The sequence below is a fragment of the Mastigoproctus giganteus genome, chromosome 7 (assembly GCF_048544385.1).
Source record: "Mastigoproctus giganteus isolate SK-2022 chromosome 7, ASM4854438v1, whole genome shotgun sequence".
NCBI lineage: Eukaryota > Metazoa > Arthropoda > Arachnida > Uropygi > Thelyphonidae > Mastigoproctus > Mastigoproctus giganteus.
This window is the reverse complement of record NC_143581.1, coordinates 76126168-76143539: the sequence shown is the minus strand read 5'-3', so window position 1 is coordinate 76143539 and position 17372 is coordinate 76126168. Positions and strand designations below refer to the sequence as shown.

The window sequence follows — 17372 nt, the reverse complement described above, 5'->3', positions numbered from 1 at the left end:
CTTTACTATTTAAGCTATTTACTGAACTCAATTTAGTAGGTTAGTTTGCTAAAAAAAAAAATGGAAAAATTTTTCAAAACAACTTATCCTTTTTCAGGAGATAATTTCTTTCACCTGCTCAGTTCATAACCTCGAACACAAAAAGAATATATGGTTAATGGGTTAATTTAGTCATCAAGAAAGATAACAATTGTGCTATGAAGACAGTTGATAAATTTCTCGCGTGTTGACAAGATTGCTAAATTTCGTTTTTGTGTCCATTATGCAGTTCGATGATACAAACTATATATAAAATTAAGTGCTGTTTTGTTTATTATACTGATGTATAATTCTACTTACTTTTGAGAGAGAGAGAGAGAGAGAGAGAGAGAGAGAAAATATTCATAAATTTGGATACTATCTGCTATTTAATACTTGTAATAAATAGCAGATAACGTTTTTGTGTTATCACTTTCAGTATACTTCATTATGTGCAATGTTTACTGAAACGCTTACTGCTTGAGCTGGTGATCAGTTGATGTCATTTTAGAGTAGCTGGCATTGCTCAGTTAGAGGTCATTTGGCTTCATTTTAGAATGGAAAAAAAAAAAAAAAAAATTTTCCAATGTCTGATTACAGTTACAAAATTTTACCTTGGTTTTGGAATTAGATCTGCTTATATATTTATTTATTTTTTCTGTCTTTGTGTGCTTAAATAAGTCACTACTTACTAAAAAGAGTAACCACGGAATCTCTATGAAAAGAAAATATTACATGAACTCTATACTAAAACAAATACTGCATAACAAGGGGTAAAAAAAAAAAAGTATTTAGCCTACGTCCTTTTGACTGGCCATTTTGAGAGCCACTTGTGTTAGCTCTCTAAAATTTCCCAGTGTCTTGAAATTTCTAGTGTCTTAATTCCTAGTGTCTTAAAATTTCCCAGATAATCGATTTCCCGGTTAATCCAAAAATACAGCAAGGCTCTGACATATGTATGAGATACATTCCAGGACATCTTATGTAAGTAAAGTTTTATGTAACTCGGAAATGGCTAATAAAATATTGCTACTATATCCCTGATATGCCAAAATTACAAAAACCATATAAAATCCTCAAAAGAATGAAGAAAAATAGTTATATATTTTTAATTAGTTCAATTAAAAAAAATGTATATGGGGATGGCAGTGAGGTAGCCGGATTGGCACATAAGAAAAGAAAACATAAAAGGAAGAAAAAATGCATGTTAGTACTATAAAAACTGATGTGTGTTTCGTAGCCTTAGTTATAGTTGACTTCATTGGGGCTGATCCCTTCACTGCTTCTCGTATTCTTTCTTTCTCCTTTATTATTATTGTGTTTACCGTTGCTACTGACGAAATCTGAATTTCGCATGATACTTGTTAATGTTTGGCCATTTTCATACGTCCTTATTATTTTAATTTTCTGATCCAATTTGATCACTTTCTTCTCCTTGATAGATTTACTAGTACCGCTGTCACTTATTTTCTTAGTCAGCACCATGATGACAGTCAAAATTAAATTTTCTGAAAAGAACTTCACAGGGTTAAGGCGAAAACTCATTATTATCATCCTACGCGAGCTTACATTTTACTAGAGCACATTTCAGGAGGTCACTACCATAAAACAATAAAAACAATTTGCACTTTCTCGATTACTGGGCTTTTCTGTTAGTGCATCTAATTATAAATGGTTAGTAAACTTGATCTTATTGCATTTGTGCTAATACCAATAGTCGGAATTCTGTGGGTGTTTAAGTTACAGTATTATAGTGAAATGTATGTCCCCTTCGCTGAAATCTTCAGTCATATAAAAAAATCTAAATAATGTAATGTAAGTTGGGAACTTACTGTATTGAAAAATGTTCAGCAACTGATGTAAAAAGTATGGCAATAGACAAGAAAAAGAAAAAAGTTACCACATACTACTCGTATGTCCAATATGATGTTTCCCTTTATTTTTTACGATGTCAATTTCAATCTAATAGCTTCCCTTTATTTTTTACAGTGCCACATATGGTTTGGTCACCAACATTATAATGGTTCATTAGAGATTTAACAGATGCACTGTTTTCAAACTTTTGAAAATAATTTCAAGTTTTTGTTTAGCTGAAAGTGCAACACTTTTGTGTTTACCCATCATTTTCGCTATTTCTAGACATAAATAATGAAACAAACTGTCATTTTGCAGTGCAACGGAACACAAGAATTACTGCAATGCACTAAAACAAACTAAACATTTCTTTCTTTCTTTCTTTCTTTCTTTCTTTCTTTCTTTCTTTCTTTTTTTTTTTTTTTTTTTTTTGAGTGGCAGGTGTGAAGACAGGGATGATAATAGGTACATTATTTTCCAGTGACAACTTATAATGCCGCTTGTTGCTTATTTATGACTTGCAAAACATCTGATTATTTCTTGTTACTACTTGAATTTTATGATTTCTGGTTGTTGTTTTTTTTTTTTTGTTTTTTTTTAATTTGGAGTCTTGAAGTGTCCCTGTTAATCCGATTCCGGTAAATCGAGAGTCTGCTGTATTTGTAATTCTTTTCAATTCTGGAGAGGAACTAGGAAAGTTAAGCTGTCTTTTGATTCTCATCATAGTGGGGGATTTTAACCTCCCAGATTTAGACTGGAACTTATGGGTTGGTCACTCGCATACTAGTAAGACTTTTGTGGATTTATTGGATGATTGTTTTCAGTAGCAGCATGTTCAAGAGGCAACCAGAAAGGGTAATACTCTTGATCTGGTTATCAGCAGTGATCATTCGTGTATTAAGAATTTATAGATAAAGGAAACACTAGGTGGCAATGACCACAGTGTACTGATGTGGTATTTACTTAAAGATATAATTACCATCAGGGATAAAGGAAGGGGTTTTTGCTTCTGTAAAGGTGACTACAGTGGTCTCAGACAGTTTTTAAATTCTGTACAGTAGGACCAACTGATGATGTTACCAACAGCAAATTCTAAGTGGGAAGCATTCCAAGAATTAATAGTGGAAGCTACTAAACGTTTCATACCTATTAAGAAATATTGTTCAAGGTTTAGGCCTAAATGGTTATCAAATGAACTAATGAGACTCGTAACAGAGAAGAAAAATGCATGGGATGCATATAAATTATCAGGCGACACAGAAGCCTATGGCAATTATAAGCTAACCTATAATCAAGTCACAAAGGAGGTTAGGCAGATTATGAGAAATCTTTGGCAAAAGATTCTAAGAAAAACAGCAAGGATTTCTTTACTTATATAAACTCTGAAAGGAAGGGGATGAATCTGATTGGTCCACTTGATATCGATGGTTCGACTGTTGATGATCCTGCTCAGATAGCAAAAAAACTGAATGAGTATTTTGCATCTACACACACGAGGATTTATTAAGGTTTGAAAATGCTTATCAAATTGCCAGGTTATCAAGTTGTAACACGGTGCTTAATGATTTTGTAATAACTGAGAACAAAGTGGAGGAGAAACTGTTGAAGTTAAACATAAGAAAGGCACCTGGGGTGGATGGGATCTATCCAGTTATATTACAAGAGGCAGCAAACAAAGTAAGCAAACCCTTAGCCATAATTATGAGAGCATTCTTGGACTCAGGGAGGTCCCCACGGACTGGGGATGTGCAAATGTGTCCCCAATTCACAAAGGAGGATCGAAGGGTGACACGAGTACTTACAGACCAGTTATTTTAATTTCTGTTCCGGGTAAAATAATGGAGTCACTTGTTAAAGATGCATTGCAGTATGATCTAGACAAGACTGCAGTAATAATTCAAACATAGCATGGGTTTAAGGGAAAGTCTGTCTAACAAATCTCATTGTATACTATGGTGTTGTTACAGAGGGGTTGGATGCGAGAAGTAATTTTGATATCATATACAGTCAATCCTCGTATAGCACGATAGTTGTGTTCCTAGAAATCCACGTGCAATGCAAAATCGTGCAATAGAAATAACAGACCCTATGGGAAAAATAGGGTTAGATGCCGACCACCCAAGATTGAACACACATTTGTAACCAAAACATTACCAAACACAATAAATAATCGTAATAAAATACGTAAGTATTTTATTAGACTATTATATAATAAAATATTGCTAATGCTTTTGCTTCTATTGTAAGCAAACTTGTTTTTTTGTTTGATTTTCTATCCAAACAGATCACAGCCGTTCCATCTCTTCTAATTCTTTGTGTCTTATTCTAATGGATTTTAATTACACTTTGAGTTGTTCCTGCAATGAAAGTTGGTTTTTATTTTCCTCTGCATTCTTTCTAATTCTCGGCATTTCCTCATTTAGACCAGTACCACGTGCAATATCACATGGTCTTAATTTCGCTCAAAGTGTTTAAAAATTTCATATTTTTTCTCTATCAACAGAGACGGGACTGGCCTTAAGCCTTACTAGGAAAACCCTGGTGGGCCGGTGTGATTTTGGCCATAAATGCTAGTATGAGGCTGCTACAAATGTTCCCGGGTAAGAATTTTTCACCCAGTCCTCCTCTGTTTATCGATATTGCTTTTCTTTTTCTCTATCAATCTGTATTGTCTTCACCAGGATGCTTCATTTTCACGCCTTTTAAGTATTTCACTCATTTTTAGGGAATAAAGCACAATTACAAAATGAGGAGGCACGCTTGATACACGTAAACAAAGCTGCACACGTGTAGGAACTGAATAAACAACACCGTAAAGGGAGAGACACTAACACCTCACTAGCTCACATTTTACTAAAGCACATTTCTAGGTGTTACTACCATAAAACAACAAAAAATATTTCCAGCTGCCTTTCTGCTAGTGGAATCTATTATAAATTGGTAGTAAACTTGATCTAATTGCATTTGCGATAATACCGATAACTGGAAATGTGTGGGTTTTTACGTTATTATGGCAAAAAGCGTTTCCCCTTCACTGATATAAAAAACATAAATACATTTTCAGAATCTTCTCTTCATTGCTACCATGTTGAGTTCAGTTGGAGTGATTCCGCATTCGACTGCCATTTCTTGTAAACACAAAGGCGAATCGTGCATAAGCGAATTCGTATATAACACAAATTCAGTTTGTGTTATATACGATATCGTTCCCCTATTTATAAATCGTGTATGATCGAATTTGCGTTGCGTAAACACGTGTTATACAAGGACTGACTGTACTTTGAGTTTGGGGAAGCTTTTGACACTATTGTGCCTGGAAGACTACTTTATGGATCGGAGCATGTGGTGTTAGGGGTGAGTTGCTGCAATGGATAAAAGTGTGGTTGAGTGGGAGAAGACAGAGTGGTAATCAAGGGGTGCTGCTCTTCGTGGACTAATGTTATTAGTGCAGTACACTGGGGTTCAATTTTGGACCCACTGTTGTTTTGTATAATTATCAGTGATATTGATGAAGGTATATCAGGCTTAATATCGAAATTTGCAGATGATACAAAGATTGGCAGGGTTGTTAATGACAGTAATGGCAGTGTGCTACTGCAACAGAATCTAGAAAATTTGGGTAGATGGGCTAAGAAGTGGCAACTGAAGTGTAATCTTGACAAATGCAAGGTACTGCATATGGGTAGAAGTAACCCCCATAGAAACGTACCAACTGTGTGGTATTACACTTAGGGTGGTAGAAAATGAAAAAGACCTGGGAGTAATTGTGCAGTCAGATATGAAGTTTGATGGCTGCAAGAGCAGGTCATGGGGTTTTGTCAATATACAGGAATTTTGCTACGAGTGAAAAGGAGGTGATTGTCTCTCTGGTTAAGGCAATGGTCTGGCTACACCTTGAGTACTGCGTACAGGTCTGGAGACCTCATTTTAGGAAGGATGTAGATTTGCTTGAGCGTGTACAGAGAAGGGCGACAAGGTTGGTGTGTGGAAAGAATGGGTGGCCTTATGAAGAAAGTTTTAGGTTCTGCAGATTGCATTGTCTGGAGACTAGGCCCTTTCATGGTGATCTGATTGAGGTGTTTAAGGCCTTGAATGGGTTCAGCAGGCCCATTTCTGATGGAATTCTTCCTCTCAGTCAGATTACGAAGCTGAGGGGACATAAATTCAAATTGAGGACAGGCAGTTATAGAAAACAGATGTGCAGAAATTTACCTTTAGCCATCGGGTAGTGTGATTGCTGGAACAAACTTCCATCTGTCATTGTGGAAGTTGATAGCTTAAATAAATTCATGGTGGAACTGGACAAGCATTTAGAGGAAATGGATATGTGAAATGTTTTTTTTTTTTTGGCTGATGCTACATAAGCTTGCTTTCTTGCATCACATGCCTCTACTACATCCTTTCTAGCAATCAAGTAACAGTCACCAGTTTACCTAATTAATCCCTTTGTTGATTGAATTAATCTTCAAGCTGAATTATCATCAATAGAACTGGTTTCAAATAAAATTATGCTTCCATGACACTATCATATTAGTGATATGGAGATTTTAAAATTTAAGCATTGACTACTACTTTCACTAAACATTATGTTCTCTAACAGGATGGGGAAAGAATTTCCATATGATAAAAATAAACAGGTTACTATGTCCTTAATATTACAATGCAAAAAAAAGTAATGTAAAATAAAAAAATAAGTAATGCACAAAAGTGGATAATTTAAAATGTATTTATTTTATTATATCATTTTCATTACATGATGAAATAAAATAACTTTCAGTGTAGTCATCTTTCATCCCTTATGACTGCTTCCCACTGTCTGGATAATTTTTGAATCCCATGCCACGTAACTCATCTTCTGAAGTTAAGCTGTCTGATGAATTGAATGACAGCTGTACTTAGTGCTTCTGAAGACAGAAATCGCAATCACAAGGACTCATACCAGGACTATAATTTTTTTTTTTTTTTTTTTATTGTCCTCACTTTTCCCCCATTATATACGGGGTCAGCATTTTTTTTTTTTTTATTTATGTTTTTTTAATTGTTTTGGCATGCAATTTTTACGGCTGGATGCCCTTCCTGATGCCAACCCTCACCCTTTATCCGGGCTGGGGATATGCAGTGGTCATTCCCTGACCTTCCGTATCCTCCGTATTTGGTGATCACGGGCTCGAATCCCTGTCTAATCAAGAAGCGTGTGCTACGCACTACTGCTCCTGCCCACTTGGCTACAGAGGCACCATACCAGGACTATAATGGGGTGGGGTAATGATTTTCACTTGTAATCGAGGAAAACACATCACAAAATCTGTACAGACTGTGTGATTTGAGTCTGTGAGTTGTCATGGAATATAAGCACACCAGATTAAAAAATCTGTGGCTGCTTCTGACCAATTTTTGGGTGTAATTTCTGATAAAGAAATCTTCATAGTAATCTCCAGTTATTGATCTTTCAAGTGGCACATGATCAGCAGCAATAATGCCCTCACAATGTTGGACCACGATAACCATTTGTTTCACCTTTCATCGCTGCCTTTCATCTATGCCAGAAACTTTAGAGGAGCGTGGCAAAGATGGATGTTTCTACTGATGTGATTGTAACTACAGTTTAGGTTCAAAGTCACACGTCCATGTCTCACCAATGTCAGCAGTGCATTTTCTTCACTTTCCTCACTTTCACCTTCTTGTTAACATGCAAGTAACTGCATTACAGTTTCTCTGTGCTCATTGTAAATACATTAGAATGTAAATTAAAGAATGTAAATACATTCTACACTCTGTTCATCTAACAGCAAATGTGGGATTCATCAGGTGGCAATCTTTAGTTTTTGTAACACCCAAGTTAAAATTTGGTGAACTTATGATTTCACTATTCCAGATTCATTGGCTGTTTCTTCATCGATCATGTATCTCTCTCTCTCTCTCTCTCTCTCTCTCTCTCTCTCTCTCTCTCTCTCTCTCTCTCTCTCTCTCCCCCTCCTAAAAATGGAAGTTATAATGATTGCTGATGTGTTGTCCCTCTGTGCTCTGACCTGAAGCAACATCCATTCATTTTTAAGAGTATCTACACAAACATTCAATGCAGGATCTCTGTTTCAAGCACTAATATTACAGTTAAACTTCAGATTATTATCTTTATAAAAGCAGGTGTCACAGGCATGTAGAGTGAGGAGCATGTCGGCATGAGTGTGCATAACTTTTGGGGTAACCCAAAGTTATTATTGGTGACTCTATTGTCAGGGAAATGGGAAATATATTGTGCAAAAAGATGGGTGGAACAGGATCAGGGTATGTCTAGCAGGGTACAAACGTTGACGTTGTAGAGCAGATATCATCTCTTAAGGGCACAAAAGGTGATATTGTTGTACACTTTGGAACTAACGACATTAAGAGTAAAAGATCTGCAGATTTACTCAACAAGTACAGGTCAAAGTTGAAAAAAAATGTCATGAGATAGGGTTGAATGTTATTCCCCAAGCCTCAACTATCCACAGATGTAACTTATTGCAATATTTAAACAAATTCTGCCCAGACACGATAGGAGGGAGTATATGATGGGAGCCTTGTTGATCAATTCGGCCCTGGAGAGATTGTGCAAGGCTCAAGGGGTAGAATTTTTTCCAGCCTGGTCTGTGCTTGGTGACAGTAGAGACTGCTTCTACAGGGTTGGGGTACACTTAAATAGAAAGGGTGCAAGAATATTTGCTGATGCCATCGAGGCAGCGTTAGGTGGGTCGGAAAACTGCTAGCTTGGGGGAGGATACACAGACTAAAAAGTTAACAGTGGATGCAGGCAGAGGCAAAAGTGATTCTTGCACTGTTCTATTAGAATGAGCAGCAGCCTGGAAAGCAAGGCAAACGGAGATTTACAGAACTGCTGGGAGTCATAGTGTAACAAGGAAATACATGGGCTGTGTTAGGGTAACAAAGACTAGAAACAGGTGTATGTATTTACTAACTATACTCCTAGTTTACACCAGTGTAGGAGTATAGTTAATAAATTTGATGAGCTTGAAGTGCTATTCAAGACATCAAAGGCAGATATTGTAGGGATATCAGAGATGTGGTGTCACACAGACATAAGCAGTGCAGAATTGGAATTTGAGGAGTACAATGTGTACAGAAAGGATAGACAGGTCAGGAAAGGAGGAGGGATTATGCTGTTAGTTAAGACATGCATAAAATATAAGGAAGTGCATCCAATTGATGTTGGTGGACAATGCAATTTTGAGTCTGTTTGGTGTGATATAAGCACTGGGAAAGGAAATATGAGTGTAGGTGTATATTCTAGGCCTAATGAATCTGATGAGTATAATGAGCAATTGTGCAGAAAATTGAATGGGCCAGTAAATCAGAATATCTTATAATGGGGGATTTTAACTTTCCAGATATCGACTGGAACTTGTGGGTTGGTCACTTGCACACTAGCAAGATTTTTTGGATTTATTGGATGTCTGTTTTCTACATCATCAATTTTGAGAGGCAACCAGAGGGAGTAATACTCTTGATCTGATTATCATTCATTAAGAATTTGCAGATAAAGGAACCACTGGGTGACAGTGATCACAGTGTACTGATGTGGGAATTACTTAAAGATTTAATTACCATCAAGGCTAAATGGAAGAGCTTTTGCTTTCGTAAAGTTGACCAAGGGGGATCTCAGAGTTTTTAAATTCTGTACAGTGGGATCAACTGTTGATGTTTCCAACATTGAATGGGAAGCCTTCAGGGACTTAATCTTGGAGGCTACTAGGCTTTTTATTCCAACTAAGAAATACTGTTCAAGGTTTAGGCCTAAATTTATGTCAGATGAATTAATGAGGCTCATGGCAGAGAAGAAAAATGTGTGAGATGCATATAAAGTGTCAGGTGACACAGAACCCTATGGCAAATATAAGCTAGTCTGTAATCAAGTCACAAAGGAGATTAAGCAAACAAGGGCAGATTACGAGAAATCTTTGGCAAAGGATGCAAAGAAAATCAGCACAGAGTTCTTTACTTATGTAAACTCTAGAAGTAAAGGGATTAATCAGATTGGACCACTTAACATAGATGGGTTGACTATTGATGATCATGCTCATGTAGCTGATAAACTGAATGAATATTTTTCGTCTAAATTCACACATGAAGAGTTATTCAATGATGGGAGTGCGAGAAGTTTATCAAACTTTAACAGGGAGCTAAGTGATTTTGTAATAACTGAGAGCAAAATGGTGGAGAAATTGATTAAGTTAAACTTAAGGAAGGCACCTGGGGTGGATGGGATCTATCCAGTTATATTAGAGGCAGCAAAGGAAGTAAGCAAACCCCTTAGCCGTAATAATGAGAGCTTCCTTGGACTCAAGGGAGGTCCCCATGAACTGGACGTGTGCAAATGTATCACCAATTCACAAAGGGGTTTCAAAAGGTGACACAAGCAACTATAGACATGCTAGTTTGAGTTGTGTTCTGGGGAAAATAATGGAGTCACTGGTTAAAGTAGCATTGCAGGATCATCTAACCCTTGTAATTGCAATTTTTCTGTTCTTCCCCAATTTACTGTTTTTTTAATCATTGCTGAAAAGACCATTCTTTATCTGTCTTGTGGCTGTCTTTTGCCCTTCTTTCCCATTCATGTAAAAAGCATTGGTATATTTTTTAATATGCAAAATGCATACAAAGAAGAAAAGCTGGTAATTGTATAAGTAGTGGCAAATGAAAGAAAGAAACATATAAAACATCATAAAAAAAAAAAAAATTTCCCATGTTACCTGTCCATCTCCTCCAGTAATTTTTGTAGTTCTTTCTTGAATTTATTCAAATTATCCACTTCCACAACAACAGATGGAAGTTGGTTCCAAAAATCCAAGAGCTGCCTGCTGAAAGTACTTTCACATATCTGTATTGCAAACCATTCTTCCTCAATTTTAATTTATGCTCTCCTTTATTTGTGTTGAGTCTTAGCAATAGGAAAAGTACCACTGGCTTTGAGCTTCCTCAATCCATTCAAATCCTTGAATACCTTAAACAGATGACCTTGCAGATGCTACAGTTTGCAGAATGGAAGCCTTTCTTGGTTAAAACCAATTTTTGTTCCCCCTCCCCTATCTTTACAACCTTCTCTGCACCCATTCTAGCTGATCGATATCTTTCCTGAAATGAGGGCTCCAGACCTGTATACATTACTCAAAATGTGTCCTAAAAATTGCCTTTACCATGGGATAATCACCTTCTTCCCTTGCTAGCAAAATTGTTATATATATCTAGACAAAATCCCAAGAGCTGTGTCCTGACACTTGGTCGTACTGCTCAGAGAGAACTTCATATCTGACTGCACAATTACCCCCAAGTTTCTTTCATTCTAGAACATTAATCTGGCATGGCTATTACCGACATTGCTGCTACAACTATTGCAAAAATGGTGGTGGATCACCATTTGTCAACTTTTTGCTTGAAGTGTGTTGTGACACCAATGCTTGGAAGCTGTGTTTTGTATAGTTTCAGATTTTGTGTTTCCCACTTCACCCACTAGTTCAGTAGACATCTACAACCTTTCCCTAGTTGTTTTTGAAAGATATATATTATTGTTTTCACATAAATACAGGAAAACAAAATTCAGTATTCTTAAGATGGCTGGAAGACTTCTATAGTACAGAAAGCAAGATGTGTAGTTTCAAATTTCATGTGCTGTGATGCTCACTAGATTTTAAGTGAACCTGAAAACAAAAGTAACTTAAGTATTGAATATATGTAATTTGTTTTTAATATTTATATATAGAAGTGTAATAAGTAATGTGTGCATGCACATGTTTGAAATTTTGTACACATTTTAAAGTGGAAAATGGAAGAAACTAAGAAACTGAATTTCTGTTTCTGTGTTAAAAATTTTTATTTTATGTCAAACTTTTTTTTTTTTGAAAATTTTGTGAAGTATTAATTTTTTTTGAAAATAAAAGGTAAAACAGCATGTTTCAATATTTTTAATTTTTTATTGAAACTTAAAAGTAAATAAGAAAAGATGAAATATTGGAATTGTTTAACTTTGCATCACTGATGCACTCAGTTTAACAAAGACACTTACATGGCATCTGTGAGACAACCCTTTTTGTTTTAATTATAAAAAATTAATTTTTTGCTTTTTTTTTACTGAATTTAAAATGGTGAACTACTAAATATGATTTACTGAATTCAGTTATAAAATATAATGAAAGTAAATAAGAGAAACCAGTAATAATAATTTTAAAAAAAGTTTTATTTTTCTAGAATTTTTAAGGCATTCATCCTCTGAATGCCTTTTGATTCATGGCATCTAGCAGATGTAATGTGAAAATCTATTTTTTTTTTTTTTCTTTTTTTTTTTCAACTTGGCTTTTGCCCACTTGGCGTCTTCTAAATGGCAAACAAAATTTAATGTCTATTAATCCATAATGCATCAAAATGAAAGCAGAAAATACTATATAACAAGTTTTTCTCACTCAGATGTCTAGAAAGTCATCACAGGCATTGAGTATTTTTATAACAAATTTAAACCTGGCAAACTTTAACTAAAATTGTCTGGTGAGAACATTAGCAGTTTTTATGAGAATAAGGAATATTTGCAAGTTGGTCTGATGAATATCATGTTTTCTCAGTTGTCACATTAACGAATGAAATTCCAATGATGACTTCCAGAAATGTTTATGTGCTTTGAAGAAATGTATGGAACAGTCTGTACAAGCCGATTATTTTGAAGGGAATAACTTGTAAAGTTCGAAATATTTCATTATTATTTTATTATAACAGTCTTGTTAATTAATAGCCACACCTTGTATATTTAACCCCAGGGGCCTCACATCTGGTGAGTGTTGGCTTGGCACACCCACGGTCCTGAGCTGGATATCATATTTCTTCTCTTTCTTGATGATTTCCTTCTACTTCTCTCTCTCTCTCTCTCTCTCTCTCTCTCTCTCTCTCTCTCTCTCTCTCTCTCTCTCTCTCTCTCTCTCAGGGTAACTCGGAAATTTTTATTAACTGGTGCAGCATAAGCGTCAGGCTTCCTTGCACTATATGGCTAGTAATAATAATTATACAGTTTTTTAGGGTGGCAGAATTAATGAGCCATATTTCATTGAAAATATCCAAGATGCCCCAATTTTAGCAAGGAATCCTACAACACAATGTGTATCATGAACAAATGGAATTCTTCCATGCAGGTCTGGAAATATTTATCTTGCAGAAGGGCTACATTGAACAAACTTTCATCTGTCATTGTGGAAGTTGATAGGTTAAATAAATTTAAAGAGGAATTGGACAAACATTTAGAGGGAATGGTTTGTGTGAATTTTTTTTTTGGCTGATGCTGCATAAGCTCATACACTTTCTTTCTTGCATCACATGTCACTACTACTACTACATTTTTATCACCATATTTCCACAAGATGAAGCAACATTCCTTGCAGATTGTAGAAATTCGCATTTGCTTGAATAGATATTGCGTCACATTCCCAGTTCACCGCTGTGCAAGACATGGTGGTGAATTGTTAAGTAATGCACTCAGACTGATAGATGTAATATTTATGTGAGTTCAGAAAAGTTGACTTATACAATCATGACATTTAAATACACCTTTAAGATGATTTATAGAGCTTCTTAATGTACTGTTGTATAATCGACTTAATAATGTAAATAGCAATAAGAGCTTAATATACAGTACCCATCTCAGTTGATCTGCTTAGTTACACGGAGTTGAAGTGGAAATTAAGTTTAAAATAAGTTAAGTTGAATGAATACGGAATTGTTAAAACCTGTAATTAAAATTTTCTCAAGGAAGTAGAAGTGCACTACCTCATCCCTGGTTGTCATTTGAAAAAATTAATATGTTCATATTAATTTTTTCAAATGACAACCAGGGATGAGGTAGTGCACTTCTACTTCCTTGACAAAATTTTAATTACAGGTTTTAACAATTCTGTATTCATTCAACTTAACTTATTTTAAACTTCATTTCCACTTCAACTCCGTGTAACTAAGCAGATCAATTGAGGTGAGTACCGTCTATTAAGCTCTAATTGCTATTTACATTATTAAATACACCTTTAAGATAATTTTACTTTATAGCACGTATTCAGTACCCAGTTCGAAAAATATTATTGATGTTGTTAATATCATTTATAACTGATAGTTCTATATATTTCAACATTTATGCTGTCATTTGTGGCTGATATTACAGTATTTGCGAATTTACTGAGTTCTGAACAGATAATTTATTGTGCTTATATTTCTAGGTCTCTCTTCGCCAGGTTGCTCTTTTGTATGATGCCCATCGCACTCACTTTTTCATTTCAAGTTTGTCTGTAATTAGTTCTGATGGCTACAACATAATTAAATATGTTATGGATCAAGATTGTCAGGAATGGGCCAATCCCTCTTATACTCCTTCCGTTAATCATGTGGAGATTCAATATATATTTCAGGTAAAGTTTTTTTTTTTTTTTTTTTTTATATATATTGTATTGTATGTCAACTATGTATATATTACTAGTGCTGCTATAAATTAAAACACACTCAAGATTATGATTAAAGAGTTAGCTGCTCAAAAAAAAAAAAAAAAAAAAAAAGTTAATTGTTTTTTTTCTTTAAAATTACACTTTGGCTGCAAACAACGAAATTAAGCACCAAAGGCTCCATAAAGATTAGGATCCAAATTAAATGTTTCCCACAAATAGTATCACAATAACTTCCATAAAAATTGTGACACTCTTTGTGGGAAAATTAGCTAAAATACTATTATGAAAGATCTTATAACTTTTATGAAAAAAAAATAGGAAACCATTGTTGATAATGGAATCTATTCATTGAGAAAACTTGTGGACATTCTGAAGTGATTATTACTTCAAAAAATTTAATCATTAGCTGTTAAATCAATTAACATCAGCTGTTAGCTCATTTAGTGCAATTGTAGCAGATCAAATCTTAAATTATATTTCATATTTAGATCTGTTACAGTTACACTTTGTATTTACACTGCACTACCTAACCTAAGTACATTAGATATGTCTGCTGGGTCACTGAGACTGTGTGGGGTATGTCCAGTAACATGTTAGCTGCTGACTTGGACAGTACTGTCAATATTAGGATGCCTTATTTTTGGTTGCCACGGGCTCTAACTCTGACCATAAATAATAAAAACATAGTCTGTAGTTCAGTGGGTTCAGGTTGGGATTCCTAGTTGGCCATGCCAAAGACATGATGAAATACAGTATTTGGGTGAAAGCAATGATTGTGGTATTTTAGCAAGGAATCCTACTAAGAGGTCCGTTGGCTTCCATGGAACATGATTTGGTTAATTTTGACTTTGTTGATATTTGTATTAGCAAGAAGACAGTTATTATCATAGGCTGATTGATAGTAATAATAACAATAATTGTTGATAATATGAATCCTAATTACCTTTCTTCATGTGGCAAGAGTATTAACATTAATGCAATGGTGCTAAGCCCTTTTGCTGAACCAGCCAAAAAAAAAAAAAAAAAAAACATATATAATTAATAATAATGAAAAGTTGTAGTGAAAAATCGAAATGTCTAATGAAGAACAAAAAATTAGTAATATATTGTGCTAGTTTATGGATCTGTAACACTGCTAGTAACATACGTAAGTGTATGCTACTCATACACTTACCTAATATATTTGTCTATATATATATATATATATATGTATATAATCATCAAGAATAATATAATAGAGAAGTAATATTAGATAAGAGTTACAAAAATACCATAACTTGGCTAAATTCAAACAAAAACTACTAGAAATGCATAAAGACTTCATCATCACACCAGTTGATAAAGCAGCAAACAGCTATGCATTTATTTGCAAATCTTTTTATGCACATACCTTGACAACTGAACTTAACTCCAGCAATACGTACAAGCCTATATCTAGTACCTACAATAGCATCACAAAAAAACTCATAGCCTTCAATAAAAAGCTAAAACTAAACATGAACAATTACAGCTTACCTTATATATACTTCATTCCAAAATTTCACAAAAAACCCATAGGCTTCAGATTCATAACCTCCTGCAAAAATAGTTATGTGCACAAACCTGGAAAAGCACTTGAACAACTACTGCAACCACTGCTAAAAAACATCCATAACAGCAAAATCATAGGCAACAACCTACCGGTATTAAAATTTTTGCCGATGAATAGTAATGTTAACAATATACAAACCTTTGATTTCCACAGCCTATTTACAAGTATTAATTAAACCAAACTAAAATCTGTACTCAAAGATATTTATACTAAATATAATGATTATATATCCTGCAATACCTATTACTGGAACAACATACTGAACTTGTGTATCTCCAACAATTTTATATATGACGGTAATACAGTATATCAACAAACCAGTGGAACACCTATGGGCAGCCCAGCCTCATGCATAATAGCCAACCTATATCTATATTGGTCAGAGACCTCATTTTCATAGGACCTTATCCTATATAGATATATAGTGATCAACTGCCCGAATTTCATCAAGGAATATGGACACTTATACCCCAACAAACTCGTACTGGAAAAAACAAACAGCTTAGATACTGCAGCCCATTTCTTGGATCTAGACATTCAGTTAAAGAATAACATAGCCTACATCACCCTGTACAACAAATGTGAAGCTTTCAACTTTAGCATAGTAAACCTTACACAATGGAATTCAAATATTTCCAAAAAAGTACATGCCAACGTGATTCTAGCACAATGCATCAGAATAGCAACCATATGCAGCAATAATGAAACAGCCATTGATAACATCAGGATATTATACAAGAAACTCAAGAACAACCTTTTTCCTATAGCATATCTGCACCATCATATCAGTAAAGCCCTTAACATATTAAGGCACAAGAATATAAAAGATATTAAGATAAATAGCATCATCGACATATAATCAATCCCATACACATCTAGTATGTATATAGCGTAAATACAATACACTAGGCCTCTGTGGTGTCTTACAGTCTGGAAAACTCGTACCCACCAATTGGCCAATCACAGTGTATTTATCTTGTAATTATGAGCATTCTTAACTTTATTTATATTTAATTATATTATATTATATTCTAATTTAATATATTGCATTTTGACACTTTGTACACAACTGACCTTAAATACATGATGCACGAGCTCCCAGACGTTCGTTCAGGGTCCTAACTATAGGAATGGGTTTGCAACCCCGAACTATCCTAGCCCAACTACATATTTCTACCATAATCATCTTTCCACTTTACTAGCCTCTACATTTTATGCCCTGTGAGCCATTAGTTTACCGAATGCGATATTCAGGGCTCTATTTTTCTAACTTTACCCAACCTATTTTTCACCTTAAACAAAGTTTAGTTGCCTTCTATCGCTACTTTGTCAGCTATTATATTTCTTAACTATCCTGGGCAGTTTGAGCATCATGTACTTAACCTAGCGTAGCTTCACCATCCACGTTATTTCAAATATACACACACCAAAATCTGTCTAACGCTAGG

General features: G+C 34.9%; 1 protein-coding gene across 1 annotated transcript in view; it reads left to right on the top strand.

The window, feature by feature from the left end:
• Positions 1-17372, top strand: part of Helz (Helicase with zinc finger) — a 509821-nt gene that overhangs the window by 85189 nt on the left and 407260 nt on the right. Inside the window, exon 4 of the mRNA XM_090378353.1 lies at positions 14112-14300. Within this exon, the coding sequence (XP_090234479.1) occupies positions 14112-14300 (189 nt within the window). The remainder of the gene's footprint in view (positions 1-14111; positions 14301-17372) is intronic.